Source organism: Gracilinanus agilis, chromosome 4 (assembly GCF_016433145.1).
Source record: "Gracilinanus agilis isolate LMUSP501 chromosome 4, AgileGrace, whole genome shotgun sequence".
Classification (NCBI taxonomy): domain Eukaryota; kingdom Metazoa; phylum Chordata; class Mammalia; order Didelphimorphia; family Didelphidae; genus Gracilinanus; species Gracilinanus agilis.
The window spans coordinates 354,250,332-354,274,742 of NC_058133.1; the positions used below are offsets into that span (position 1 = coordinate 354,250,332).

At 36.7% G+C, this 24,411-nt stretch overlaps 1 protein-coding gene across 1 annotated transcript; it reads right to left on the reverse strand.

Annotated features, from left to right (window-relative positions):
- Positions 1–295: 295 nt before the first annotated feature.
- On the reverse strand, positions 296–23,262 carry POPDC3 (popeye domain containing 3). Its single transcript, XM_044676621.1, has 5 exons — positions 23,176–23,262; positions 9,814–9,908; positions 8,051–8,778; positions 2,763–2,871; positions 296–1,212 (listed from the first exon to the last, which is right to left on the reverse strand). The coding sequence occupies exons 3-5, from the start codon at positions 8,533–8,535 to the stop codon at positions 940–942; spliced, it is 867 nt and encodes a 288-aa protein (XP_044532556.1). The 5' UTR covers positions 8,536–8,778; positions 9,814–9,908; positions 23,176–23,262; the 3' UTR covers positions 296–939.
- Between the last annotated feature and the right edge of the window lie 1,149 nt (positions 23,263–24,411).

Sequence of the window (24,411 nt, forward strand, 5' to 3'; positions counted from 1 at the left end):
AAGCTGATTGAAAGAACTGTCTTAAAACAGATGTCCATGTTTCTGTTGCTGCTGTATAACATTTATTGTATGTTTGGGGCCATTGGAGTTCTTACTGCCTCAATATAATATTAACAACAGGAAGAAGCACTTTGTAACTTCTTTCTAATTAAATGACTGTTAGCAATGACATTGACAGCATCATTTTTATGTGTTCTATGATCTATTTGCATATAATATATTTTTCTGCATATTACATGTAAAGCTTAAATACATAAACAATTTATACTTGTCAAAGTAGTCTTTTAAAGAGGCATTTTACGTTTTCTAGAACTTATTTTATTTGAAAAGTAATATCAACTAGCATTACATTGAAAATATGCAACCTCTACTTACTACAAAGCATGAATTTGTTTCTATCAAGGAAGGATTAAAGCAAAATTTTCAAGTAGCAACTGTGAAAGCCACAGTTGATGTAGCATTTGCTTTGCAGAGAGGATGGAGAGGGAGAGGGAGAGGGAGAGAAAGGCTGACCAGTACTGCTACTCTCAAAAAGTCACTGGGCATAGGCATGAATAAATTGGATAAATGATCTGAGCATATAAAATTTTGATTTTCCAGTTCTGATGCAAGGGCACCAAATACACACCATGATTATTGATCTTCCGCTACCAAAAGTATAACAATAAGACACACAAGAGAAATCAATACCAACTACTTAACTATGCCAAGATAGTTGAGATGCACAAAAAAGTGGGCTAGCTGCAAAAAAAATATTGATACAATGCATGAAAATAGATGTTCTTTAACAGAGGCATTGACCCTGTGACTTCCCAGTGTGATTTATAAAAATATTGGTGAACTCAACTTTTGCCATTTCATTTTCCTATTTAATTCTGGGAATGATAAAGAGAGAATTTTTATCCTTTAAAAAGTCACCAGTTGGCAATGGTTAGCTCATTATCTTCTGGTATTTTTCAGAAAGTGTTCTGTCAGGGGTGATCTGGTTATTTCAGGGGTGGCAGCTTGATAGAAGTTAGGTAACCGAATGTCATAGCGATGGCCTTTCCCCATATTCACCCTGTCATTCAAAGCATAGAGCTTGTCAGCAATATCACTGCCAATTAAAACAGAAAACAGGCGGGAGATGAAACGATGCTGAGCAAAGAGCAAATACAGTTTCTTTCGCCTCCAAGCCACATACCGACAGTCTGTCTCTGCGGTGAGGGTTACCTACAAAACATAAGACCAAAAACAAACAGTTTAGGGTAACTAAATATAAACATAAGCAGCCTCTCTCTTTGTGGATAGCATTTGAATTGGTTTAGAAAATCACGCCACCATTTTATTTCTTCTATTCTTCATTTAATTCCCTTTTAAATTTCAGAATAGAATTTGGCAATTTACAACATATTACAATGGTGGGTTGGAGGCATTGCTCCAACATTTATTTACTTCAATTCAGCTATGAATTGCTAACATCCAAAATGACCATATCTACTGAGAATTTAATAAGATGTCCTATGTTTTGGAGGCTCTGGCCCTTGTGTGATCTTAAAATCACAGATCCCAAACCCTGAGCTGCAAAATTATTACAAAGGTCCTATGAATTCACATGGGAATTCATAAATAAAAAAACACACCTTCCTTACACTGAATGCATAATGTCTTATATATTTTCAAATATATGTAGATGTTAGTATGATTAATAAAATACAAATTCATTAAAGGCAGAACTGATTCCATTATATATTTCTGTCATTTTATGTATATGTACATATATATATTCCAATTAGTGGATGTAAATATATAATAATATAAATATCATATGAGGTAGGGAGCGATTTGTGATATTTAGAATTAATGGGTTCTTGTTAAATTGTGTTATGTTACTAAAATTAATACTATCATGTCATTAAGATTGGAAAGAATGAGAAATATAAATATAAAAAGATATTTATGAATATAGCCCATACTAATGTCAGTTATGTAAGAAGAGGAGTAAATGGATAAATAAAGAGTTCTGATGGAAACTTAGAGGAAATAACTGAAAAGATCTGATGCAATTTATTGCATTAAAATTATTTTTTAAAAATTCATAAATGATTACATAGCAAGTTTAATAGGTTTTACTGATGCCCATGTCTGTTTAAAATAAAACCACCCCAAACCTATACTTTTTGGGTCCCTATATTCGGTATATAAAATACAGTAGCTTGGTTATACAAGAGGGTATGTTTCAAAATGAAATCACAGGAATAAACGTAAAACCTAATGATGGAACCTACTGAGCCATTAACTTTCAAAATAACTAGATGCAACAGAGCCAAATAGATGTTGTTATAATTTTTCAAGATGCCAAGAGACTGGTACTTCCTAGAGAATACAAAATAGCCTCCCTTGTAGCAATAAACATGCCTTTATTTTTGTTTATTTCTAAATTGTCCCACTAATGAATTTCAAAGTCAGATAATTGTCCCCCAATGTCTTTAAAAGTATGGTCTGAATTAAACACAGTGTGATGATCCAGAAAAACTTTTTTTTATCTGCCCGTTTCATCTTCTTATACACACTAGTATGTGATGGGTGAAGCCAGTTTTATGTGTGCTCATCTCATATAATCTTGAGTTAAATATAATCAGGAAAGCAAATCTCTCTCTTTTTTTAAAAGGATATTATACAGAAAGTATAACAGAAATGAAAATTATTTTTTCTTTTAAATTTTCTTTTAGTCCATAATCCAGAGAATTAGGAACTTAATATGCAGTTCATCCATGCTTTACCTGAAAAATGCCTTCCTCTGTGGGTCTGAGTGAATCCCATTCAGGAGAATCCAGGAATTGAAGAGGGAAAATGTAATGCAGAAATTCTCCATCCACCGTCACTCTGATCCTATACAAAGTACAATGGCCATGGTTTGTACAAATATAAGATAAAGGCATTCTAGTTCTAGAGGCACTTTAAATCTTCCTCCTATTTCCTTACCACCCCAAGATTCTCAACCTACTTACACAAAAGGAGGGTACAATGCATATGTTCTCATCAATCAGAAATCTTTTCTTAATTGCCTATAATACTAGGCCAAAGACTGACACAAATTCATTCAAGCTGTCTTCATATTAATGGCCATGTTCCAAATTTCATATATAAGTTGGTTTCTGGGATAAGCAACACATTTTCCCACCAAAATTCAACGAAAATTGATAATTAAGTTCCCAGGTCAACATACAAAGGATTAAATGGGCCTCAAATTCAAAGGGAGGTAAAAGTTATGTGGAACAATATTTCTAGATGGAGAAAATATCCACAGAATTACCTTGGGAGGCCAGGAACACATCTTCAGCATAAGCAGTAAAAGGCTGAGTCACATCTGGCATGGGGCAGCCAGGACTTTACCTCAAATGCTGGCATCCTGGGTGATCCAATTTTTTTCTTCTAAAGTGGAACATGACCTTCCCACCCTCCACCCCCAGCTCCATATACCTGCTGGGGCAATTAAGGCATTGGATAGCTAATTACTGATTCTTCACACCTGGTAGATTAAAAGGGGAATGTAGACAGGAGGAAGTTCGAGGTGGTGGGGGCAAATAGTTTTTTTTTGTTATAGGAGTGGTTAGGGAAACCACAAATTACTTCTAACTTTGTAGAGACAAAGATTTGAAAAATATTTTATGCTATTTTATTCAGACCTTCCAACAACCCCATAAAGTACTATAGATTTTGTTAGCCTCCTTCCTAGATGAGGAAACTGAGTCCGAGCAAAGTTAAAAGGCTTGCCTACAATTACATAGCTAGGAAATGCCAGGATCTGGTTTTGAACTCTCCTGACCCTAATGTTCAGCACAATTTCCACTATACCACACAGGTTCCTCAAGAAATAGAGAATTTCAATTGTGTGTCGGCTAAGGGTGGTTAGGAGGGTTTGGGGAGAAGGAAAGAACATGAAATATGTAACTATGGGGAAATGTTCACAGATACCCTTACTAATGGGGGCATCTGTTATTGACTTCAGGGAAGACTTGTGGCAGTTAATTATCTGAAAAAGAGGTATAAAAGCATTTGTATGTTGACCTGATATTATCCATTAGGACTTAGGCTATCTTTCTGGTCATACATTTTGAATGTCATGAAGAGCCTCTTGAGAATGGCCAAATCTGAGAGTTGTTACCCACTACTGATGACTCCATATGAGAACAAATGATACTCAAGAAAGAATCTGGGCAGGAAACTGAAGAAGTCAGAGGCACAAGTGGTACTTCCACCAATTCTGCCAAATGAAAGTAAGATCTTGAGATGATAAAGTGGGATATAGGAAATAAGCAATTGGTTTTTAAAATAGCAATAGTGGGACAGGTCAGTGGCTCAATGGCTAGAGAGTCAGGCCTGAAAAAAATGGATGTCCTGGGTTCAAAAGTGGCCTCAGATGCATCTTAGATGTGTGACCCTGGGCAAGTCATTTAACCCCAATATCCTAGCCCTACTGCTCTTCTGCCTTGGAATCAATACTTAGTAACAATTCTAAGACAGAAGGTAAGGTTTTAAAAAATAAAACAAAGTAGCATTAGAGAATAGGATATGATTTTCTAGAGATAGTATAAAAGGATACTGAAATAACTTGTAGATGTGATCACTGAATGAGTCAGCAATCTTTGAGAAATTATAGTGAGCTGGAGAAGTGCTGAGAGACAAAAAGATGGGTGACTATCTCAATATCCCTTTCTTTCCTTTCTTTGCCTTGCCAAGACTTAGTATCCCTATCTCTCACCATTTGGAAGTATAAGGGCTGCTAACTGGCATGGTCCCACTCTGATCAGTACAGGAACTCTAACCTGATGTTTCTGACAACCACCAGTTTTCTCCTCCTTAAGCAGCCTTGTTAGCTCCTTTATTCACTGAGATGCACCATTTTAATGCCAAATTTAACATGGACACCAGATTAACGTATACCATTGCAGCTTAGAACTCCTGAACTCAAGAGATCCACTAACTTGTCTCCTTAGTCATTGGGATTACAGATATGAAATACTTTCAGCTACACTTCAATTTTCTAAAAAGAGAAGGAGGTGAGTATTTCAGATCCAAAGGCCTAGTAAAATTTAAAAAAATGATTCCTAGTAAAATCTAGAATGTAAAAAGGTACTGTTCAAAGCTTTAATAAGATCACATAAAAGAAAATAGATTATTACAGGACAATAGTGGTTCATATAAAACAAGATCTCAGCCTAAACTCATTCCTTTTAAGATAGGGTTCCTAAGCTTAGTAATTCATAAGATTATTATAGATATTGTTGTTAATTCAGTTGTTTCAATTATGTCTAACTCTTGGTGACCCCATTAGGAGTTTCCTTGGCAAAGATACAAAGTGATTTGCCATTTCCTTCTTCAACCCATTTTTAGACATGAGGAAACTTGGACCAAGAGGTTAAGTAACTTGTCTTCACAAATAGTAAGAGTCTGAGGTCAGATTTGAACTCAGGTCTTCTTAACTCCAGATTCAGCACTCTATCCATTGTACGATCTAGCTGCCCCACTATTATAGATAATCCACGAATTGCAGAAGGGCACATGATAGAATCTCTTGGGCACAAGGTAAAGAAATATAAACCATTTAACGCCATTGACCACCCTCCTCTTTGGGTTTTTCTGACCCCATCTTCCCTTGGTTCTTACTTCTCCCTTCTCATTCTATCTTGTCCTCTAACTGTGGAGACATTCCAAGTGCCTGAGACTGCATTGCCTCCTCACCTCAATTTCTATGGCCTGAGGGCACTGGCACCCCAAGAATCAGTGCTAGAGATGGAAGTAGAAGTTGAGGTTAAAAGTTGGGGAACATGGACTCTGGGATGAGAAAAGGAGCAAGAGCTACAGAAACCTCTGGAAATCTCTATCAGAGAAAAGAAAGCAGAATCAGTTGAGCTTATATAAATCAGGGTCCTGACTCTACACTCTCTAAACTTCAGATTATTTTATGAAATTATAAGTATAAAATCAAGTCTCAGTTTTAAGTGTGTTAAGAGGACTCACACATGCTATAATCCATTTTATAAACAATTCTTTCTGTATAACTAAGTAATCTTATATTCCTCCCCCTCCAACCTTCCCTTCCTTCTATCTGCACTATATCTGCACTATTCATATAAGAGTTTAGCATTTATAGAGCACTTTAAAGTTTGTAAAGAGCTTTATTGATATTATCTCTTTTGACTCTCACAATAACCCTGGGAGGTCGATGCTGTTATTTATCTCCATTTTACAGATAAGGAAACTGAGGCAGACTGTGGCTTTAGAGACTGGCCCAGGGTCACAGAGCTGGTGACTGTCTGAGGTTGGATTTAAAAGTGCATGTGCCACTATTCATAACCTTAATTTTTTAAAAGGGGAAGGCAATGAACATTTCAGAGCCAAGAGATTAATATTGATTCCTAAGAAAACTCTAGAATGAATAAAGATACTGTTGTGAGCTTTAAAAAGGCAAGAAACTGTCCAAATGGAAATTAAATCATTCCAGGCCAACAGGAATTAATCTAAATACAAACCTTGCCTGACCCAACTCAATCCTTTTTCTGAGGGGTTCCTTTTGTTGGCAATGTTATTTAATCAATTTGTCATGTCTGACTCTTTGTGACACATTTGGGATTGTCTTGGAAAAGACACTGCCATTTTCTACTCCAGCTCATTTCAAAAAACAACCCAAGGGGGCAGCTGGGTAGCTCAGTGGATTGAGAGCCACTGAGGTCCTAGGTTCAAATCCCGCCTCAGACACTTCCCAGCTGTGTGACCCTGGGCAAGTCACTTGACCCCCATTGCCTACCCTTACCACTCTTCCACCTATAAGTCAATACACAGAAGTTAAGGGTTTAAAATGAAAACAAACAAACAAACAAAAAAACAACCCAAACCCTTACCTTCTAACTTAGAATCGATACCAAGCATTGTTATAAGGCAGAAGAATGGTAAGGGCTGGGCAACTGGGGTTAACTGACTGGCCCAGGGTCACATGACTAGTTAGTGTCAGAGGTTAGATTTTAACTCAGGAAGATGAGTTTTCCTGACTCCAGTTCTGGCACTATATGCCCTGCATTACCTATATAAGGGGTCCTTGGGGAGGTAAATCAGAAGAGTATTTCTGGCTCCAGATCCAGGGCTCTATCCATTGCCCCATCTAGTTGCTATTCTGATAGTCACAACCCAGGAATCATTTTTGACTCTTAACTTAACCTCATCTATCATATCCAATCAGTTTCTAAGTCTTGTCAATTCTACCACCAAAATATTTTTCATCTTTCATCCCCTTCTTTCCACTCAAAATACAACCACTTGAGTTTAGGTCCCCATCATCTCTGGCCCTTACTACTAAAACAGCCTCCTAACCTCTACCTTTCTTATCTGTCTGTATTTAGCCTCTTCTCTCTTCCAGTTCATCTTTCACAGACTATTTCTATACCATGGATCTGTGTCTCCCTTGCCTCCAATATCTCTCTGGTTTTCTCTTGCCTCTAATATGAAAGAGAAACTTCTAGTTTAACACTGAAAGCTCTTCAAGATCTTGCTCCAAACTCTTTACTGGCTGGTTATACATTCATCCCCCTCACACACTAAACTTAAGAGATTTCCAATTTCTTGTCTTTATTCTCCCCTTGGCTAGGGATGCCTTAGAAGGGTAATAAACAAAGCACGCTGGTAAATTGACACACACTTTTATCTGAATTGCCTCTTTGTATGGTTTTCTGAGAAGAAATGTTCAGCTTGGATCATTACTTGCTTCAGCCACATAATTCTTTGTCCCACATCTCCTCATTGATATCTCTTGTATCCATGATAGCTCTATCATAGAATCCCCTATTACTCCAAAATCAATGCGAAAGAAATGCCTCTGTTGCCACAGGTTTAAGATGATTCATTCAACCATTGTGGCAAAAATATGGAAGGTCTGATGGGTAGTAAAGACTAAGTCTTCTCTTGCTCAATTCTACTTTGGACCACTGAACACTAAGAAGGGAAATAAATTAACACGGAGAGAACACAGACCGACACAGACACAAACATATAACAAGAAGAGATGGGTACAGACCTTCCTGACACAAGTAAAGAGAGTTTATCGATTGGCGTTTTGCCCTGCATGGCATAACAATGCTCCTTTTCCAATGAGACCACTTGGCAACACAAAGCAATCTTCCTGAAAACGGGCAATGTGATTCCCAGGGGCTGGAACAGAGAGCTGTAGAGCTCCTGGAATTCTTTGTCAAAGGTGACACTGCGGACTTGGTACGCCACGTGGACGAACTGCATGAAGCAGATGACGAACAGGACAAAGTTCCAGGAGAATATATCAGCTGCGCAGACATCCACCCAGGCCCAGACTGAAGAACAGAGGAAGCCTAATCCAAGCAAGCTGAATACGTAGAGGAGCCCGAAGAATCCACTCCCTCCCATGAAGCCAACTATGAATAAGATACTAGCGAGATGATAAATGGACCCTTCTGCTTCTTGCTTCCAGGCCGTGCAGAGTGGATGCTCGCCTAGCAAGTTCCACCAGATGCTCCCATTTTCTCCCATGGCTGGCTGGGATGGGCTCTGTTTTTGAAGGCTGTTAAGCAGAGAAATGAGTCTCTTGGGGTGCCATCTTCAGATCTTAGGCTACCTGGTTACGAGGTCAGGAACATCTTGTATTTGGGGGCTCACATGGAGGCCTTCAGTCTTTATGGCAGTGAAAGCATTCAGGAAACCATCCTAATTTCTGAAGTTTTAGCTGACCTCCCATTTTGGATTCAATCCTTACATGGTATGGTATGATCTGCCCTGCCCAAGGGGAAAAAATGTCTATTTAATTGAGATGAAAAAATTGAGAGATATGTTGAAAGAATTATTAGAATAAGTTTTAAAAAAAAGGTAAACAATTGTTGCAATTAGTTGCAAATATTTACTTACTGACAAATAGGATGTCTAAAATAAAATGTCTGGGGGTTACTCGGGTAACAAGTCTGTTAAAGACTTATCTACTATATAAATAGAGGAACATGGTTTAAATCTGAACTTTGCCACTTCCTACATATATGACTTTGGAAAATTAGTATCTCTTCCCTGGGGCCTATCTCCTCAGGAGGGAATCAGAATAGCTTGATCAAGCATTTATTAGGTACCTACTATATCCCAGTCACTATTCAAGACCTGGGGTGGATACAGACAAAAAAAAAAGAATTTATTTCCTACTGTGGGAGACAACATATACACTTAAATATGTGGATAACATGGAACATAAATACAAAATAATTTAGGGAAGTAAGGAACTAGCAGCTAGGATGATCAGGAAAAGCTTCATGTAGGAGCTGGGGTTTGAGATGAGCTTTGAAAGAAGTTAAGAAATTCTAAACGGTAGAGGTTATGAATTGATTTATTTCAGCCTGTGCAAAAGGGGTGATGATGGAAGATGGAATGGCATGTGTGAAAAATAACATGGCCAGTTTAACTAGAACATGAATCTGAAGGAGTATAATATGTGATAAACCTGGCAAGGCAATTGGTAGCCAGGATGCAAAAGTCTTTAAATTCAAAATGGAAATTTGTATATCATCTCAGAGGTAATAGAGAGCCACTGAAGTTTATTGAGCAAGAGATTAATATGGTTAGACCTTTGCTTGAAGAATAATACTTTGGCAGCTGCCTGGATTATAGAAGGGAAAAACTAGTTAGTAAGGATACCACTTAGGAGAATATTGCAAAAGTTCATGGGAGAGATAATGAGGTCCTGAGCCTCAACTAAGGTAAGGGCTACGTTAGTAGAGAAAAAGGGACAGGTGTGAGAACTGTTATGGAGGTGGACTGGACAAGACTTACTTAGTAGCTGAATGGATATGCAGAGAAAGGCAGACTGAGAAATCCAGGAAGTCTCCAAAGTTGTGAACCTGGGTAACTGGAAGGATGATCATACCCTTGACAGAAATAGAGAAATTCAGAATAGGGGTAGATTTAGAAGAAAATGATGACCTCCAACATTCATTCCAGCTCTATATGACCCTGTCATTCTGGGACATGCACAAGAAATTTATATAACTTTTTGCTTTACTAATAACATGTGATGAATAAAAATTGGCTTTTAAAATTATTGGCATTTTTATACATTTCTCAAGAAACTGGAGTGTTTCCACGTACACTGAAATAATAGATAAGGCAAAAAGAAATGTATAATTCTGAAAACAATGAAAATATAACCATATGAAGACATAACAAGGTAAGGAGATAATTTTTCAATAAGATATTTTTAAGGTTTCTTCATAAATCACTGGGAGCCATTGTGGACTGCCCACATAACTAGATGACTTCCTTGGAGTCAGGAAGACCCGATTTCTAGTCTTGCCTCTGAGATGTATGCTAGTTGTGGCACCTTGAGCAAGAAAATTTAAACTTAGTCCTCCCAGGTGACCCTCTACTGGTGACAGACCAGCTACTGGATTGCATCAGTAAGCTCTCTCACCATCTTTCAGCCCCTCCCCATTAATAAATCAATAGACATAAAAATAATTTGAACAAGAGCCAAACTTCAATAAATCTAAGAAAAAATAACCCCATCTTAGCTTAATGTATTAGAGGTTATTTCAGGTTAAAAGCTAAGTTCATATAGCTAAACAAATGCTATGAATACTCCTGGCTACATGCACTGTATACTGATTTACCAGATGGTCAAAAATGTTACTACCAACACTGCTCTGTTACACATACATTCTCTTCCCTTTAGGCCATATGGTAAAAGAACTCTTATTTGACGTGAGTCACACAGAACGCATTCCCAATGCTGTAGGTGCCGAAGGATCCACAGCAATTATCAGAGGCACTCAGATGCTCTGGATGATGGTGTCCACTAGAAAGATGAGCTTGTTTTCCTTCCTCTGATAACAAACCAAATCAGTGAACTTTGGGGCTATTTTTAGTAAATTTATTTTTAAAACAGCTCCTGCGGATGAAATATCAGGTATCATGGCCTTGTTCCATGGAAAAACTATATAGAGAAATGGAATGACTTAGCCACAGGGAAAGGGGCTCATCGCTGCCACAAAGTGGAATTAGAAGCCCCCTTCCCTAACTCCTCTGGTACGGATCCTTTCCGGAGGGGGAGGGATCCTTTCTGAAACAGGGCCAAATGGACTCCATAGTCATCTGTAATAAAGGTCTGATATTCAAGATATGAAGGGAACTAACACAAATACCTGAGTCATTCCCCAAAGGATAGATGGTCCATTGGGCTTGTCCTTAGGGACAAACACTTCTCTAATGAAGAATTGCAAACTCTTCACCACCATTTGAAGGGTTGCACCAAAGATGATGAAAATAATGAAAATTAAAGTAAATCTAAAGTCCTATCCTTTAGCAGTGATGACAGCAGATAGAAATAGTCCATGTTGGAGGGACTAGAGGGACATAAGAATGGTGCTTCTTCTCTTGAGCACTTCTATGGCCTTAGACAAATTACTTAATATCTCAGAATCTCAATGTCATCATCTGTAAAATAAAGTGGTTGCACTAGGCCAGGGCTTCTTAACATTTTTGTGTGTGGCATAGACCCCTTTGTTAGTCTGGTGAAGTCTAAATTTCACTTAGATATTAGTGAAAATAAAAATGTAACTTTTTCCTATTTAAATTAATAGATTTCCTTAAATCTCTGAATAGAACTCTTGGGTGTCCATGAACCCCAAGTTAAAAACCCCTAGAGATGAACTCTGAAGGCCCAGTAAGTACCAATGATCCTATAACACCATGTTGATGGAGCTGCTAATTGGTCCACTCATCCTGGAAAACAATTTGAAACTACATGGGGGGAAAGTGACTAAAATATCTATACTTGTTGGCCCAGCGATTCTACTTTTGAACTTATACCTCAGAGATCACAGATAAAAAGCAAAGTCCCACATATACCAAAATAATAATAGTAGTACTTTTGTGATGCATGAAAATAACAAAATATTTTTGTGCCATGAAAAATAAGGAAGATGAAGAACTCAGAGAAATATGGGGAAATACTTGAACTAACAGAATAAACTGAAAAAATATTATACACGATACAAAACATTTTTTAAAAAATGGGATATTATATAATTATGATAACCAAACTTGATCATGGAGAAGAAATGAGAAAGTACGTTTCCTCTTTTGTTGAAGAAGGGGAAGGCTACGGAAGTGAAATATCATATATATGTGTGTTCAGATATGGTTGAAATGGGACAGCAAGGTGGCTCAGTGGACAGAGCGTTGGGCTTGGAATCGGGAAGACATATCATCTTCATGAGTTCAAATGTGGTCTCACACACTTACTAGCTGTGAGACTCTAGGAAAATCACTTAACTCAGTTTGCCTCAATTTCCTCATCTGTAAAATGAGCTGGGGAAGGAAATGGCAAAACATTCCAATATCTTTGCCAAGAAACTCCTAAAATGGGTCATGAAGAGTCAGACGTGACTGAAACAACTGAATAACAACATGGTCCATATGTTGGTTTTTTTAAAGCAGGTATTTTTGTTTTATTTTTAATCTTTCCTACCAGAGACGTCTTGGATATTAGACAATTAAGGGAGGATTGTAGAGTAAGAATCATAAGGACCTCAGAGATTAGTTCACTGTCTTGCAGTCACTATGAGATAGAAAAATGAGGAATCTGCAATACTTTCCTATTAGGAAGCCAAACCCATTTTAAATTTAGAGTGATCAACTGTTAAATCTGGAAGGGCTGTTAGAAATCAAGTCTAGACTGATCATCTCTTACACGTGCACCCCTTCTCTTTCCTCACATAACACTACATCACCCTACTTCAGGTCCTCATCATCTCATACCTTGAGAGAACTTCTCAAAGTACAGTTTGGGGACCCCTATGTGTCCCTGAGACTCTTTCAATAGTCCCAGAGACCCTTTTTGGTTTTTCATGAGTTTAGAACTACTTTAATAATAATACTAAGATGCTTTCATTTCTAATATGATAAAAATATAGATGGGGGAACCTTAATAATTTTCAGGAGTATAAAGGCGTTTGGCAGCAGGTAGGCAGTGCAATGAACAGATTGCCAAACCTAGAGTCAGGAAGACTCATCTTTCTGAGTTCAAATCTGACCTCAGGCACTTATTAGATGTATGACCTTGGGCAAGTCATTTAATCCTGTTTGTCTCAATTTCCTCATCAGTAAAATGATCTGAAAAAGAAAATGGCAAACATTCCAGGGTCTTTGTCAAGAATACCTCAAATGGGATCAGGAAGAGTTGATCAGGACTGATTGGCCTCCTTCCCTCAAGGACCTCTCCACTTGAATCCATCCTCCATAAAGTTGCAAAAGTGATTTTCCTAAATTGCAAGTTTTACCTGCATTTTTTGTAGGTATGTCATATACCACCCATACATACCCCTTTACTCATTAAAGTCAGTGACTCTTTATTACCTTTAGAATCAAATATAAACTCCTCTGTTTAGCATTTAAAGATCTTTGTAACTGGGTCCAAGCCTATTTTTTTCTTTCTTTTTTTAAAACCTTATCTTCTATCTTAGTAGTAATTCTAAGACAGAAGAGCAGCAAGGGCCAGGTAATGGGAGTTAAGTGACTTGCCCAAGATCACACAGCTAGAAAATGTTTGAGGTCTTTCTAATCTTATTACATACATACCTGTCCATGAACACTGTGGTCCTACCAAACTATTTTTCTTTTTATTCTTAAGTTTTAATACCCAATTTTCTCTGTGCCATCTTTTAACATTAGCCCAAGTCTAGAATATTCTTCTTCCTCCTCTCTGCTTCTTAGAATTCCTGATTTCCTTTAAGGCTCAACATAAGAGCTAGCCTCTACATTAGACTCTTCTTAGTTCCACAGCTGCTAGCACCTTCCATGTAACCAAGAATATTTTATACCAGCTTTGTATAAGTCTCATATCCATTTGTGTGTGTGTGTGTGTGTGTGTGTGTGTGTGTATAATCTGCTTTTACATTTTCTGTGACATCAGATATATTATTTCAGCTTATATATGTATATACATGTATGCCATCTCCATGAAGTATAAGCCACCTTGGCATCAGAACTGTTTCGTTTTTGTCTTTGCATTTCCAGGCATGGTGCCTGGCTCATAGACATTTGACAAAAGTTTGTAGGCTGATTAATTTTATAGAAGAGGAAAATGAAACCTAGAAAGCTGAAATAATACATCCAATGTCACAGAAAATGTAAAAGCAGACAAAATGGCATTTGAACTGAGGTCTTCTGATTGTGAATCCTGTATTCTTTACCCCATACCCACAAACTCACGGCACAGGTGCCAAAGATGACATGCAGAGACTTCTCTGTGGGCACAGGAGCTGTTGCCTGCCAGAGTTGGTTACTAGAAATACAGAGGGACTTAAGAGGAACTGCTCCCTTCCCCCTCTCCATTCCCCTGAGCAGAGGGCTCAGGCCACCCCTTTGCCCCTCTCCACTGGCCTCTCATTACCTGACAGTCTGCCCAGCAGCTCAGTGGAAGCACTTACCTCCCTCCCCTGACTGGAGCCCCCAGGCTACTCCCTCACTTTCTCCCTCCCCTGTCTGAGGTAAGGTGGGGGGGTGCCTAGGACACTTGGTCTCTGGAGGTGGGGCATAGCACCCAGTCTCTGCAAGGGTCAGGGCACAGCATATAGTGTCTAAAAGGTTTGCCATCACTGACCTATAGCAACCTCTTGCCAGGTCAGAGAGATAGGCATCATAATGGGGGGGGGGATGATTCTTATTGCAGTGATCTAGAAAGATAATGGTATTGGAAGAGGATCCAATCAGACACCAAGTGAAGTGGTCTTTATTAACATATCCCTTAAAATCATTCCATCTTCCCCATTACTACTGCCATTATCTGAGTCGAGGTCCTTGTTGCTAGAATATGACAATAGTCTTTTGCATCCAGTCCATCCTTTTCAAAAACTAACAAATGTTCCCTAGTGCTTCCTGAATAAAAGCCAGAATTCCTCTGGCTGCCATTTAAATATCTTCATAATTAAGCATCAATTACTCTGTGCTCCTGTGTACTCATTGTCCCTAAACTGACCCTTTCATTTTCTGGTATTTGGGTTCTTTGCCTGCTTCATTCTCTTTGCCAAGAATGCCCTTCCCTTCTCTTCTTCCACTTCTCTCCAGTTGAATTTTATCCATGCTTATAGGTCCACTTTACCCAGGGTACATTCTTACTGCAATTGTTCCAGCCTCCCTGCTGTAAACAGTTTGGCATTTTAATTGTATCTCATGGGTATTCATACTCTCCTTTGTATTATAGTTATTTATCATTCAGATCTAATTCTCCAACCCATTTCCCAATGAAATTGCAAGCTCTTTGATTATAGGGACCATCTTATTTTTAAAAATTTTTTTGTCCTATATATAGAGCCTTAGTATAGAATGAACATATAATAATGATCATTTAGTGAATTCATGAGAATCATTCAACTCCATTGAAAGTCACTATCTTTCTCTTTGCCTTAGTTTCTTCATCTATAAAATGGGAAAAATAGTACACGTTTGGTGTGTAGGCTTTTTCTGAGGGAAGGATCCAATGAAAATATTTGTAAAATGTTTTTCAAACCCTAGAGGGCTACAAAAATGTTAGCAATTATTGTTACTCAATAAATTAGACAAACACATTTAGCACTACTTGTACTATGTTAGGCATCTAGATACAAAGCTAGATCAGAAAGTCTTTGTGAAAGATAAAAAAGACTGGGGATGGACCTGTTTGTACAAAAATATTTATGGCTTCAATTTTTGTGGTAGCAAAAAATTGGAAATTGAGGGGATGTCCCTCAATTGGGGAATGGCTGAACAAATTGTGGCATATGATGGCTATGGAATACTATTGGGCTATAAGAAATGTTTGATTTCTATAAGAACTGTAAGGACCTAAAAAACTGATGTGGAGTGAAATAAGCAGAACCAGGAGAACATTACACACAGTAACTGCAATATTGTGGAATGATCAAATGTGATAGACTTTGCTACTAACAACAATACAATGATACAGGAAAATTCTGAGGAACTTATAAAAAAGAATGCACTCCACCTCCAGAGAAAGAACTGTTGGAGTAAGAATGCAGATGAAAACATGATTTATCACTTGTTTATTTGGGTACATGTTTTGGGGTTCTGGTTTTGTAAGATTATTCACTTACAAAAAGAACAATGTAGAAAAAGGCTTTGAGAGATAATACATGCAAAACCCAGTGGAATTGCGGCAGCTGGGTAGCTCAGTGGATTGAGAGTCAGGCCTAGAGACAGGAGGTCCTAGGTTCAAATCCGGCCTCAGCCACTTCCCAGCTGGGTGACCCTGGGCAAGTCACTTGACCCCCATTGCCCACCCTTACCACTCTTCCACCTAGGAGCCAATATACAGAAATTAAGGGTTTAAAAAAAATTAAAAAAAAATTTAAAAAACAAACAAACCCAGTGGAATTGCCTGTGAGCTACAGGAGAGGGGAGGGAAGAAGAGAAGGAGACGACATAAATCATGTAACCTTGGAAAACTTGGATGTAGAATAAAATAAAGGGAAAAAAGGAAAAAAGAAATAGTCTTTGCACTAATGGCATTCTCCAATGGGCCTCCATAGTCTTTCTGGGTTGAATATAACATGAGTTTGGGACATTAGAATCCTGACAAGACTTTTCTAAAGTTAGCTCTTTAGTTAAAAGTATGTTGTTTGACTTTCAACAAATATTTATTAAAATATCTACTGTGTATAAGGCACTGTGTTAGAAAAATGGGGATATACACATTAAAAATGGCAGCTAGTTAGGAAGTGTGTATTCTAGTCTTACAAAGCTACACTATATTGGATGTCCTAAATCAATATGAAGATTTCCTAAACTCAGTTTAAGAGATGTACCTCTGCCTTCCATCACAGGAGTTGGTTTCAACAACTGACTTATGTGGTGCACTAATTCGCCTTATCAAAATCTGGCTGTCTGGGGGCAGCTGGGTATCTCAGTGGATTGAGAGCCAGGCCTAGAGACGGGAGGTCCTAGGTTCAAATCCGGCCTCAGACACTTCCCAGCTGTGTGACCCTGGGCAAGTCACTTGATCCCCATTGCCCACCCTTACCACTCTTCCACCTATAAGTCAATACACAGAAGTTAAGGGTTTAAAAAAAAAAAAAAAAAAAAAAAAAAAAGAAAATCTGGCTGTCTGAAGTACATTGCCTGAAAAAAAAATATGGCTCTAGAGATATAAGTAGAAAAGCAACAACTGAGGCCTAAGTATGGTACTTGTCTTTTGTTAGCAAGTTAGCAAACATACTACTGTACTCAAATACTACTATGTTGAAGGGCATTATGTTACTTGCTAAATTTTTTTTCCTTTCATTTTCTCCTCCTAATAATGAAGATGATGATAACTATCTGCATCCATCTCAGTAGGCTGAAGTGCCAAAAGCTTGATTCAGTTTTCCTTTCCACATAACTTAAAATTGTACAGTGCTTCTGTGTTTGAAAATCTCTTGCTTCACAATAGCCCTCCAAGATAAATAATGTGAAATTTTAGTAGTTCCATTTTCCAGATGGGAAAATTGAGATTTAGAGAAAATCAGAAACTTTTCCAAATATTCCTGGAATATTTGACCTCTGCATTTGGACAACTATAAGAACTGTCAGTCAATGGCTCTGAATATCAATCCATCCATCCATTTAAGACACTTCAATGAGGTAGATGAAATAATAAAACATTATTAACAACAATTATAGACTGTTTATGTGTTCCTAATACATTTATTATTTTTAAAAAAATTTTATTTTAAAATATTTTTCCATGTTTCCATGATTCATTTTCTTTCCCTCTTCTCTTCCCCTCCCCAAAGCCAACAATAATTCCACTGAGTTGCACAAATATTGTCACTTGATAGCTATTTCCATATTATTCGTTAGGTGAGACTACCATGTTGTAAATTTAGAGCTGGAAGGGATCTTAGAGTTCATCTAGTACAACTCCCTCATTTTACAGATAAGGAAATTGAGGCTCAGGGAGGCTAAGCAACTTCGTAACAACCACAAAGCTTCCTTTGGAGAAGTAGATGAAGTAGAAGAGATGAGATTTAAAATCTGGTCCTCTAGCCCCAAATCCAAGGTTCCTTCTACTATACTGTGATACCTTTTTTTTTCTTTTTTTTTTTCTTTTTTTTTTTTATAAACCCTTGTACTTCAGTGTATTGTCTCATAGGTGGAAGATTGGTAAGGGTGGGCAATGGGGGTCAAGTGACTTGCCCAGGGTCACACAGCTGGGAAGTGGCTGAGGCCGGGTTTGAACCTAGGACCTCCTGTCTCTAGGCCTGACTCTCACTCCACTGAGCTACCCAGCTGCCCCCTTGTGATACCTTTTTAAAAAATTTTTTTTTAATAATGTGTGAGGAGTAACCAGAAGTCTAATCTGGCTGCTACAGACTGTGGTGAAGAAAAAATTCTAAACCAGGAATAAGAATCAATTCTATACATTGATAGAATCAATGGATCTAAAGTTTTGTCAATATGGTTACTCCTTCCTAAAATGCGAATCACAGCCTATTCCTTCTCTTGGGCAGCTCTTGTTTATGTTCTATGCATCATCCTGTTCACTCCCACCATGCTTCTCCTTGTAACTCTTTGGGTCACCCATAATTTTGGTTTTTTTTAAGATATTGTCATATTCCATGAGTCAAGTAAACAGAATATTGGTGTTAAAAAGACACTGGGGAGTAGCTTGGGATCATTGCAAGCAACCCACGATTTCCCAAATACAACTGAGTCATTCTCTAGTGCCTCCTCTTCAGTTCCAGTTCCAGCTCATTATTTGTCTGCATTCATTTGCAGTGCCTGTCCAAAACATGAATAAAACTGGACTAACTCATTGGGTTGCTTATTTAATGATATGCCATAGTAGGATAATAGACATTCTTTATCTATTTTATTTTTCCCATGTTGATCTTTAGGACAATCTCTCTTCTAGCAGTCATAGATCTAATTAGAAGAGGTCCTATAATACTTGAAACAATTTGTACAATGACATTTGCAAACCTAGAGGATCTGCAACACAGTGTATAGAGCATTGGACCTGGAGGCAAGAAAATCTGAGTTCAAATCTAGCCTTAGATAATTCACTAATTGTGTGAGTATAAGTCTGGGCAGATCATTTAATCTCTTATCTTAATTTCCTCTTCTGTAAAATGGGGATAATAAAAGCACCAAATTCCAAGGGTTGTTGTGAAGATAAAATGAGATCATATTTGTAAAGTGCTTCATAAAACCTAAAGTGCCATATAAATGTTAGCAATTATTATCTGCACTCTGGATAAAGCATCCTTGATTTCAGGAGCAAAATCATATCTTCAGGTTTTACACCTTGCTTGCTAGTAATAGTAGGATCAAAGTTCTTTCTATCTTGTTATATCTATCAATGAAACCTTTATAATCATAACATAGGCATGGGAAACATGATTGTTAGAGGTCAATCTTTAAGATTCCTTTGCTTTATTACATTGGATACTTTTCAAAAATAGATTTTACTAACTTTTTTTGTTTTTAAGTCATTTAGATATTCCCCTATAATAATTTCCTTTTCCCTCTACCACCCCTAAGAACAAAAACTATTTTTTAAGATTAAGAAGAGAAAAAACTAGCAAAATTGGCCAACACGTTAAAAAAAACTGATATCAAATTAAAAGCAATGTTCCATCCTCTCTTGTGAAACACTCTGTCTAGATAGAGGGAAAGCGGGGACTGTGAAGGGAGGAAAGTAGGAAAAGAGAAAGGTTAGTCTTCTCATATCTCTACTTTAGGGCTAATCTGGTTAAAATATGATCAAACTATAAATATCTTATTTTCCCTATTCCTGTCAGTTGTTTGTGTGATTTCAAAGATATAGTCTGTTATAAAAAAATACTATGTGAAAGTCTGTTGCACCCTACCCATATTTTCACCAAGGATACCCCTGATTTATGTGTAGATCATTCTCATGAATGAATGAATGAAAATACATTTAGTTCTTTCAGTGTACTAAGCACTGTGGTAAGTCCTGGGAATACAAGCGGGACAATTCCTACTCCTAAGGAATTTATACTCAAATGTTGGCAAACAATACTTTTAGGAAGGATGTTTCTATCAGTAAGAAGGTTGATAGAAAGGTCCACTGGTTTTTAGGGTATGGTGGCAAAGTAGATGATAATATATCTCTTTTAGTGTCATTTCCATTGATAAAACCACCTCTACTGAACCATTTTGCATGCCAAAAACTTGTTAGAACTTCCTTTTTTCTGTCTCTGGGAGCTGTGACTCCTGAGGAGATGGGGGCTGCAGCATCTGGCAAGGGCAATTGCCAGGTGTGATATACATAAGAATTGCTTCCCTGGATGATGGCTTAAGGGGCTGGGCTAGAAGCAGGTCCATTTGTTAAGAAGTTCTCCTACAAAAAAAATTATTTTAATTTATATATTTTACATAAAGATTTTATAGAGATGAATAGTAATGTAGTTCAATAGTCATTGAAATTTTCTTGTTTCATCATTAGTGGTGATGAGACTATCTAAAATTTTTTGGAATCACTTTTTATCTTTATCTTTTATTGTTAGAGATTATTTTTATTATAATTTAGCAGTTTTTATTATTTATTTACCTTATTATTAGTGATTTTATCAAATTACTTTTATCTATTTATCTATATTCTCTTTTATGTTTCTTTTTTACCTAAAAAGAAAAAGTACTATAAAAAATATCCTTGAAAATTTCCAAAATTGTCACATTTCACATGGATTCCTTTAAAATTTTAATCTCAACTTCATTTTTAAAATGCCATTTCTCATTCCAAGGATCAAGGATTGAGATATGACAGTGCAAATATGGTAGTTCCATTCTACTTCTATTGCTATATAAACACTGTCAGAAATCTTCCATATGAGGAATTAATTTAATATCATTCAATTTCATCTCTAAACATTCTTGAGAAGATCTAGTTTAGTTGGGTTTCATGCCAAGGTTAATGAAAATTCATTTTCTCCTTCCATGGGTCTTTGCTATTTTGTGAGGAAATATTGCTCATAAACTTCCACAATCTTCTCCTGTTAAGTTTTACAAATAAGTGCTTAATCTAAACTAATGTTTCCTTTGGCCACAAAGTCTTTCTGTTTGACATAAAAATGAAGTTTTCAGCAGTTAAAATTGATTTTGGGTTTCTTTGGCCTTCTTTTTGTGGCTATTACTTAATGTTATTGAAACTTCCTTAGGAAATGGTCATGATTGGAGGCAATATCCTTTTCTCTATCCATTTCAACATCAATAGTTTATTTTGATAGGTCAAGTTCAGTCTATTGAAATCTTCCATAGTGACTTCTTGTTTTTTTTTTTTTGCTTAGTTTGACTTTGATTTTTAATTGTTTCATTACACACTGATAGTTGATTCATAAATGCCTTCCACACTGGTAACTATTTCCTGACCCTCGGCATATAGTCAATTTTATACTTTGCAATGTTTTTCCAATGTCTGCAGCCTTTTGACTTCCTTCTCAAAGAAAGTATTTATGCTCTATAAGTATGAGGCTTCTGAATAGTAAGACAAACAAACTCTACAAAACAAAAACAAAAAAAGCAAACCTTTGCCTACAATTCAATTAAACAACCAATTAAATATCTACTATGGATTTTATCTATTATACCATACTACTTCTCCAGGGTCAGTCCCTATCACTACCCTATATTCAAAATACCATGCTAGGTACTAGATTACAAAGCCAAGATATTCCCTTTAGTCATTCAATATTCCTGGTCATAAATTGCATCATTATAGGAGGGGCATCTAGCTAATGAAGAGAATAAAGTGCTAGAACTGGAGTCAGATTTCAATTTCAATATAATCTCTAACAATTATGAGCTGGGTTAAGGGCAAATTATTTAACTTCTCTTTGCCTCAGTTTCTTTAGTTGTAAAATAGAGATAATAATAGCATCTACCTCCCAAGGTTGAGTGAGCATCAAATGAGATAATATGTAAGTGATATATAAACCTTTATTTCATCATTTCCTTCCTTCTCAAAGGTAAATTTATGTGGGAAAGACTTTTCATATTTTCAGGTAGAAAGATATATCCAGATGTGAACTATTTGGCTTTCTAATGATGACATATTCAGAACATAAATGCCACACACTGTAATTGTAATTATTTATTTTCTCTGAAATTCAAGTCACCAAGTCAATAAGAATTTATCATATGTCTAATAAGTGCCAGGCATTGTGCTAAGTGCCAGGGGTACAAAGAAAGACAACAAACAAAAATGGTTCCTACTTTTAAAGAGCTTATAGCCTAATAGGAAAGAAAACATACAAACAGTTATATACAGACAAGATGCCTGTAAAAGCTCAGAGGGAAGGCATTAAGTAAAAGGAGGACTAGGAAAGGCTTTTAATAGAAAGTGACACTTTAGCTGAGACTTGAAGGAAGCCTGTGTAAGATGGAAATAAGGAAGGGTAGAGTTCCAGGCTTGGGGGAATCCAGAAAGCCTCTTATAGAAAAAGTTTCCCAAATGCCAATTCATATCTGAAGATTCTTTAAGTTAACCGCTTCCATAAAATCAATAGAATATAGGGCAAAATAGGACAATATGGCTACTGGTCACACTATAGTATTAAAAATGAAAGGCTCACTGGTCTGAAAAATGAATTAACAATGGAATGATGACTCACATAGCCAATCAAAAAGGACTTTGAGGATGCCTTTGCTGTTCCTAGACTGGTGTCAAATATTCCCTTGTATGGGGGACACAGGAAAGATATCCTCTACTTGATGGGGAAGGAAGTGAAAATAATACTTCTAGAAGGCATTTTAAAGGATCCATTCTTTAGAAACTATTACATAAAGACAAGTGGTTGACACAAACCAATTTTCTTATATTAAGTATCTACATTTTTTGCATTATTATAAACAAAGTAGATGCCCATCACTTGGGAGATGATTAAACAAATTGTTTTACATGAATGTAACAGAACATTAGTATACTATATAAAATGATCAATATAACAATACAGAGAAACATGGGGAAACTAATATAAACCGATGCAAAAGGGAATAAGCAGAGTTAGGGAAACTATATACACAATGTGTATAATAATATAAACAGAAAGAACAATAGTGAAAAAATAATGAAAACTTAGTGCTATGAAATTATAATGACTGCTTGGCTCCAAAGAAGAGATATGAGAAGGCACTTACCTCTCTTTTATAGATATCATATTTCTTAGATGTATTGTTTAATTTTGTTGAACTTTCCTCCCATATTTTAAATTCTTTGTTATAAATGATGGCTTTCTGAGAGAGGAAGGAGGAAGAAAGCTAGACTGAGAAATGCAGATAATATTAAAGCAAATGATGATATAAATAACAATTGCCTTTAAAAAAATAAAATAAATAAATGTCTTGTACTCCACTGGACTTATACTGGGCCTTTTTGCCTTTTTACAACCCATAATTCTCAAGTTAAAGTATTGATTTAGTTGGAATCAATGAATTTAGATAGTGTGTATCATTGAGCTAGTTTTTGGTTGCTAGGTGATTGAGAAGAACATAATTTATACTAATACTTTACTCATTAAATTAGTATCAGCTTCAGTATAAACTCCAGATGTCAAATGGCCACTTCCCTAAATTGGTTTCCTCCTCCTTTCCTAGACTGTAGTTAAATTAGACCTTATAAGGCCTCACTACTTCTAGTCCCATCTATTCTACTTACTTACATTGTGACCATGGACAAGACAATAAACCTTTCTAGATCTCAGTTTCCTAGTTTGTAAATTGTGGATAATAATAATTTCCCTTCCTGCCTAACAAGATTGTTCTGAAGATCAAATCTGATAATGTTTATTAAAATGCTTTGAACTGATGAAAAAACTATACAAGATGTAAGGGATCATAACTTCAAATGAATAATCTTAATGTAATTATAAATGTCCATATGGTAACATAAGAGAACTTGGTTTAAGTCATACTTAAACTCAAAGAAAACATGAGGACATGTAGTAACTAAGAGAAATGAAAATTAAAACTGTAAAGTTTTATGTTACAACCTGGGTACTGGCAAAGATGTAAAAAATATAAATTATCAGTGTTAAATGGGATGTTGGAAAACAGGCACACTATAAAATTTAAGGCTGAAACTTCAAATTTGCTCAACCTTCATGAAATTAAATCTGGAATTAAGTAAGAAAAATTTTCTGATGTAGTTGTTCTACTACTGGAAAAAGAAAAGAAAGAAAGATGAGAGAGAGGAAAGAGGGAGGGGCAAAGGAGGAAGGATGGAAGGAAGAGAAAGAAAGAAAGAAAGAAAGAAAGAAAGAAAGAAAGAAAGAAAGAAAGAAAGAAAGAAAGGAAGGAAGGAAGGAAGGAAGGAAGGAAGGAAGGAAGGAAGGAAGGAAGGAAGGAAGGAAGGAAGGAAGGTAGTTGTTTCTGTAG